The sequence below is a fragment of the Podarcis melisellensis genome (genome assembly GCF_964234715.1).
Source record: "Podarcis melisellensis genome assembly, chromosome: 3".
NCBI classification, from domain to species: domain Eukaryota; kingdom Metazoa; phylum Chordata; class Lepidosauria; order Squamata; family Lacertidae; genus Podarcis; species Podarcis melisellensis.
Window position 1 is genome coordinate 106,461,683 of NC_138530.1, and position 7,604 is coordinate 106,469,286.

The window sequence follows — 7,604 nt, forward strand, 5'->3', positions numbered from 1 at the left end:
AGGTTTCACCCTTCCCAATGCTAGACAGTAGGGGTTGGTGATGGTGGCGAAGCTCCACAATTTGGAGGGCTGGCAAAGAGGGGCTTGGATGATATCAGATAATAGTTTTATTTGTTGTGTTTGCCATAATTGGTTTGAATGTTTCCTATGGTGGTACCTCAGCTTTGGGATACTTTCCTGGCATCTTGCCTAATAATTTTCAGGTAAGACTATTTTAACTGCCCAGGCCTTAGAATTATTAGTTACCATGTTGCTGCTGGCTCAGAAATTTGAGGCCTGCTTGTTTCTTTGCTTTTTAAAACTGCTATTATTGTTTATGACTTTGATTTTTGTAGCGACTGTATTTTAATTGTTGTTGTTACTGCTGTTCTGCCTACTTTGTCAGCTGCATTGAAAAACTGTATGATAAGATACATACTTTTAAGTCGTCCCCGTCCCCCCCAAAAATAGATGCTCAGCTTTTCTGAACAGATGGAGGGAGTTTGTGCTAAAGAGGTAGATGTCTTCACATTTTGTCAGTTGTATTGGATTCTATCCAATGGTGTTGCTCAGCTGACAGTAAGGCATCCATCACTAGGAAAGCAATTTTCAATGATTCCCCTCCTAAATGTGCTCCAGAGGATGGGGGGGGGGAAGAGCCTCCAGAGCAGATTTAGGGAAGCACAGGGGCAACAGAGGAGGAATCACTGAAAATTGCTTTCCTTCTTCTTCTGGTGACTGAAGCCTTCAGAGGAGAACAACTGTTGAGTACAACCCATTGTTTTTAACTAATGATGTAAGCTACATAGAGAGGGCTCAGAGACAGAATAAAATAGTCCTATAAATATATATTTTTTCAAAAGTGTCTCATTAAGTGGTTGCATGTATTTTGTCTACACAGAGATCTTGCATTCTGTCCATTTGGTTAGGTCATCTTTACAGCCGTATTTTCTCCATAATTTGTATTTACATCATCATCACAATCTATTTCCTACGTTAAATCATCACTATACAAATGAGAGTTCTGACACTTTTAACGTCTCTTTATTTTTCTTCCAGTGCCCAGAAGAAGTCAGCCATGGGTGTGTTACATGCAAAGTCATAAACCATGTCAGAATTATATTCCTCAGGCGAAGAGAAAAGCACAAATATCTGCTCCTAGTATCCTCTTAATCTTTCTCTGTTGTGAAACTAGTAGTAGTAGTAGTAGTAGTAGTAGTAGTAGTAATAATAATAATAATAATAATAATAATAATAATAATAATAATATATTTATACCCTATCCATCTGGCTGGGTTTCCCCAGCCACTCTGGGCAGCTCCCAAGAGAATATTAAAAACATGATAAAACATCAAACATTATAAACTTCCCTAAACAGGGTTGCCTTCAGATGTCTTCTAAAAGTCAGATAGTTGTTTATTTCCTTGACATCTGATGGGGGGGGGCTTTCCTACTCCTACAACAGAGCAAGGCATCTACAGTTCTCACACTGGGATGGATTAGAATAAAAAGATTTACTAGGAGTAATATTCTAGGAGTAGCCTCCTGGGATTCAGTTATCAAAGTCCCCCCCCCCCAAGGTTCCTTCCACTTTTTGCATTTTGATTGTGGAGGCCAAATTTAAAGGACAGCCCCTCTGTTTCCCCTGGAGTTTTCTCATCCAGCAGCAGTTGTCCAGCAGAGCTAATATGAAAGTTGCCAAACATGCCTTGAAACACCAGTTGGCTGGTGATTTGCTGATTGAGATTATAACTTCATTTACTATGCAGTTATTTGGGAGTGAGCTCCATTGAACACAGGGGAGCTTACATTTGAGCAATCATAACCTGAAAAGCATTGGGCTGCAAAAGTCAAGGCATTCCTGAGGTTGCAAACAATGACACTGTGGGCGCACCCTGAAAACAAGGAGCTCTGGAGTATTTCTGAGCACCTGCCACCCATTCGCACAACCCCTCAGAAATGCTGCAAGAGGTATGTAATCCCAAATGCTATGAAAACCAAACTGCCTGCAATATTAGATGCAGATATTTGCCAGCCAGCTAAAACCATCAGCCACCTGGTTTACTTTTGTTTGTTTACAGCACATCCAATAAATCTCCTTTCCCATGCAATTTTCCTTCCTTTTTTTAAAGGAATAAGAACATAGGATAGATTTAAGAGAATTCAGAATCCTCCCTGGAAATATTAGAAAACTGGGAGCTAGCAAACATTTCAGAGGCCCTAAAGCATCAGTTTACTTGTGCTTTGAAATATACAGCGGAGGCAGGTTACTATAATTTTGGCTAGAGAATAAGTAAATTTGCAACTTATGTTTCCATCTGTTTAAATGCTTAGCGCGACATCTGATATACTCTTTGCCTTTAATGTCTGCAGGATTCTGCTCTCCCAAATCCCAGAGCTGCAAAATCAATTGAGTTAGGAAGTATATAACTTTGTATTGCTACACACGGCAGAATCTATGGAAAAGATCTACTGAAGCTCTTGCTCTGCAGTGTTTCTCAAATGCAGAAACTTAATTTAACAGATCGTTTTATGAGGAATGGTGAGATTTCATGAAATCAGCAGTCCATATACAAACAGATAAGCCGCTGTTAAACAGAATCTGCCTTTTGCCTTTTTTTTAAAACCCAGATAAGTCACTCCCACCCCCTCAATTCAGTAGCATATAAATAACTCTGCTGGGAATTAGTTTCACCTAGATTTTCATTTGCCCAGCTGTTTCCCTCATTATGTTACTGGCCTGTAAAGAGAGGCAAATTCAGGGTTATTCCCGTGGTACCAAACGCCTCATAAAACAACAACAAAATCCTTCTCAGATTTACTGTTCTACAGAAGGCACTTCAGGGTCCCACAAGGAAAGAAAGCATCATGCATATAAAGGAAGTTATAGCTAGGCATCTTGAAGATATTGTTGGCAAGAGTGAAAGTTGTTCTACAAGGACAGCCTACAAGAAATGGGTCAAATGATGGCTCTTGTCAGTCAGAACACAGTCCAACAGCCCTCCAGATGTTGCTGGACTACAGCTCCCATAATCCCTCACCACCGGCCATCCTGGGCTGGGGCTTATGGGAGTTGGAGTCAGCACGTTCTCCAGTTCTGGCTTTCTTCTTACATCGTTCAAGCTCTCTCCTAACAAACCCTCTTTCTCCCTCTTCATTTTGGCCATGGTGGTGGGGATTTTGTATCTGCTTGGCCTCCCTGGAGCAACTTTAGGCTGGACTAACAATAAGGAAGCAGCTTAAAATAGGAATTCAGCTGTTGGGCAGCCCAGTAGAACCCTCCCTAAGTGTCACCATTCCCCATATATTTCTTTCCCATGTCACTTCATGCAGAAGGGCATCCTAAATTTGGTTTCATGCTTTAAAGCTGCACTGAGGTTAAGTCCTCATGCCATCCAGCTATCTCAACCTCCTATAAGCAGGCAGGGCTTTTATGTCCTTACAAACAAGGGGAAGCTCCCATTTTAATATCCTAATTTCAAGTTGCAGCCATGCATGTTTAGATTAATAAGCACCCTCGCAGAAACACCAGTTGTGGAAACTATGCAGCCTTCTATTAAGAAGAAGCTGGGGCGGGGGAGAGAGAAAGGTACTTTCCCCCAATACGCAGGACGCAGCTGTCATTGTCCCAGCACATTATACCGTACTGAAGGCTGAAACTTTGCAACATAAATGTGGCCTTCCTGCATCCCATCTGCACAAGCTCAGTCACACCTACCCGGAATTTGAAAAAAGCAAAATGAGGACAGCATTTATTGGTTTCAAAGGAGGGGCGAGATAAACCTGGATGGGGAGAACTTAAAACTTGCTTGCTCCTAGATGAAGCACACATTATTAGTTTAGAAAACACTGAATCGTCCACATGGTTTTTGAGGCTGGTTTTTAAAATGTCATAAACTATCCCGAAACTTTGAGAACTGGCAAGAAATCAAAATAGTAAAGTATCTGGGCTGTTCAATTTCCAAAATTCCCTATCCACAGATGTATGGAGAGGCTATAATGAGAAGAGAGATTCTCACCACAGTATCTATGCAGCACTTGTCACTCACACAGGTGACTCCTACTTCCTGCCCTGAAATCTTCGGATAAAGGGTGGTATACAAATCTGATAAATATAAATCAATTTTCCTTGGGCCATGCCTGCTTCTCCAGACCACATTTCTCACCAGCCCTGCTCTGTGCTCCTACAAGTGCTTTTGCCTGGCTGGAACTGTGAAAATGCCTTTTGCTTACGTAGATGGAGCCTCTGAACAGATGGGATGTGGTCTGCTGTACTGCTTTGCCCATCTTTGCCCCCTGGGCATGTCCACCAATGGCATGTGGCCCCTGGAAAGTTCCCCAAGAGGGAATGTGGCCCTTAACATCATGACTAAAAATCTAACTACAAACCAGTTAAGTCCCCATCTTGAATCTTACTACTGCCATGAATTTACTAGCTGGCCATAGGTTCTCATTCTCTTTCTCTCTCTGACATCTGAAACATGGCAACACCGGCCAACCTCACAGGGGTGTTGTAAGGAGGACAAGATACTTTTTTGGAAGCCCTCTGAACCCCCGTGCAGTAGAACTGTTAAACGCTATCAGAAAATGCTAAGAAGCATTACTACAAATCCATGCAAATGATAATTATCTTATGGTCCACACACTGGTCCACTTTTCCACTCCATTCTTCCCTAGCATTTCCCACAATGTTTCCAGTTCAGTAGAGAGGAGCGGGCTAGTTCTAGAATTTGGGGTGGAGCACACCTGCTGTCACCTGGAATATTTGCAAGAATATTACTATTATTGTTGTTGTGGGCAGAGGGATATATTCTATTCTTCAGACTCCCATGTCCACACTGGTTTAGAGATGCTCATAGGACATGTGAAAAATATACAGGCCTATCATACCTGGACTGGGAAAAGGACTTGGCAGGGTGTTCATGCGAGTATAAATACAACACTGGGGAAAGACAGAGAGACCTTTTGCAACATTCACTGGAGATGTGGGTGTGGAGGAGCACAGAGCACACCTTGCGGGGCAGTGGGCTGAAACAACCTCTCATGCAACAGTGTAATGGCGATTGGTGTTTGAATGATGCAGCAAGTATTTTAAAGTGGTGGAGATGAATGGGTTGAGATCTGTTGCAGGATGCACAACATCTTGGGGCCAGCATGAAAAGATCAGGATCAAGACCCGGTGTCTCTGCTCCAGCAGGTAGGCTGTAAAAACTGGGGACCTTGCAAAGGAGGTAGGTCCCCAAAGCTTATGCATGTAGGTTCCATCCAGACCTTTGGAAGAACATGTGGAAGTTTGGAGCAGGGGCCTCACACATGATCCTACTCCTCTTCATGCAGGCACTGAAAGAATGAAAGGAGCCAAATGTACAAGTTCTAAAGCAGAGATAGGGAACCTCCAGATCAGGGGTCAGCAACCTTTTTCAGCCGTGGGCCAGTCCACCGTCCCTCAAACCATGTGGTGGGCTGGACTATATATATTTTTTGGGGGGGGGGGAATGAACGAATTCCTATGCCCCACAAATAACCCAGAGATGCATTTTAAATAAAAGGACACATTCTACTCATGTAAAAACACGCTGATTCCCAGACTGTCCGTGGGCCGGATTGAGAAGGCGATTGGACCGCATCTGGTCCCCGGGCCTTAGTTTGCCTACCACTGCTCCAGATGATGAACCTCATCAGCACCAGCCAGCATGGCCAATGGTCAGGGGTGCTGGGAGTTAAGAATACAGCAAAATCTGGAGGACCAACCCCGTCTTCTAAAATGATGTGGAAATAGTCTGAAATCACACACTGGATACACTGCAAGGCAATTTTTTTCCAGGACTCCTGTTTGCTGTGTGCACTCGCTGCATTTCTGTTGCGCAGAGTTTTTAATCCCTGCTCACACAACGCTATCCAAACTGCCAAGTCCTTGAACCATTCCTAATTATCTTTAGTCAAAGTGCGAACACTTAGCTGCCGGGGGGGGGGGGGACTTCTTTGTGCTCTAAAGCGGCAATGTGAACACACCCTTAGTTAAGCCGAAATAACATAACTTATCGAAAATCACAAGCTTTGCATGCAGACGTTCTTGAGTTCAGTCCCCAGGATCTCTAATTAAAAGGAGAAGCACAGAACACGTTTGTATTTCTTCGGAGGTTTGTTCCACCTGGCTCAGTAATGTTTATGTGGAGTGGCAGAGCCTCTCTGGGGTTTCAGGCAAGGGAAGGCATTCCCAGTCCTACCTGGAGATGCTGAGGACCGAATTTGGGAACTTTGGCATCCAGAGTGTCTGCTTCTCCAAGAAGAAGAGAAGGGATGGGCAAGACCTTTCTCCACCCAAGACAACGAAGAGCCCGTCCCAGTCCAGGGGAGCCTAATAAACTGCCTTACTGAGTCACGACCACTGGATCCATCTAGCTTAGCACTGTCTACATGACTGGCAGCATCTCTCCTGGGTTTCAGATGGGGAGGGGGCATCCCAACCAATGCCAGGGGCTGGACCTGGGCCCTTCTGCATGCAAAGCAGATGCTTTGCCATTGAGCCACAACCCTTCTTCTCCCGACTTTGGTCCTCAGTTGTTGTTGGACTACAACTCCCATCATCCCTGACCACTGGTCCTACTTGCTAGGGATTATAGTTGTAGTCCAATAGCAACTTGGGAACCAGGTGAGAGAGACACTAACTGAACTAACAACCTGATAGCTCCGGTTGATAGAACATGAGACTTAATCTCAGGGTTGTGGGTTCGAGTTCTACACTGGGTGAAAGATTGCAGGGGGTTGGACTAGATGACCCTGGGGTGCCTTCTATGAGCAACTTCCACCATCGTTGCACCAACATATAAAGCGATCCCAGTGGGTGGAAGTAAAAGAAGAGACGGGGCTAGGGGAGCCAATCAAGAGGGTGGCTAGCAGAGGGACCCCTCGGTTCCTTGGTACGGTAAATCCTCTCCCTTCCCACCCCAGAATGTAAACCCCCAACTTTCGCCGGTAACCGCGGAGGCTCCTGCAAGGGTGCTCGCTCACCGGTTGGCGCTGGCTGTGGTTTCCCGTGGCGGCGTCGGGCTCGCTGCCCCGCAGCACCGTGATGTGCAAGGTGAGCAGGAGGAGTCCCAGCAGCAGGAGTAGCTCGGCCGCCAGGCGCACCATCCTCTTGCAGCGGGCGGCTTTAGGGCTCCGCGACGGCACAGCAGCGGCAGCAGCGAGAGGAGGAGCCGCGGCGGCAGGAGCAGCAGCAGCAGCAGCAGCAGCAGCAGCAGCAGCAGCAGCAGCAGGAGCCCCGGCCGCGCCGGCGGCGTCTAGTGGGGCAGCAGCCGGATTCCCTGCGCCGCTCTCGGGATCAACCGGGCCGGCAGACGACGACGACGGGGAGCAGGAGGAGGAGGAGCTGCTGCTGCTGCTGCAGCCCGCGCCGCTGCCGCACCGCCACCACCCCGGCGGAGCCACTTCGGGGCGGGAGGCGGCTTCCGAGGCGGCGGCGCGAGGAGGCTGCGGGCGCCCGCCCGACGGCAGCGGGGCCGTGGCAGGGAGCGGGTCCGGCTGCAGGGGGCGCTGCTCTCGCTGCTCCTCCGGCAGCCCGGCGCCCGCATGGGGTCGCGCCCGCCGGCAGGAGCGCACCGGGAGGCAGCTGCCGCCGGCCT

At 46.9% G+C, this 7,604-nt stretch overlaps 1 protein-coding gene across 1 annotated transcript in view; it reads right to left on the reverse strand.

Annotated features, from left to right (window-relative positions):
• The window catches only part of ISM1 (isthmin 1), a 28,535-nt gene extending 21,374 nt beyond the window's left edge, over positions 1–7,161 (reverse strand). The window contains exon 1 of the mRNA XM_081906333.1: positions 6,991–7,161. Within this exon, the coding sequence (XP_081762459.1) occupies positions 6,991–7,113 (123 nt within the window). The 5' untranslated portion in view covers positions 7,114–7,161. The remainder of the gene's footprint in view (positions 1–6,990) is intronic.
• Positions 7,162–7,604: the final 443 nt, after the last annotated feature.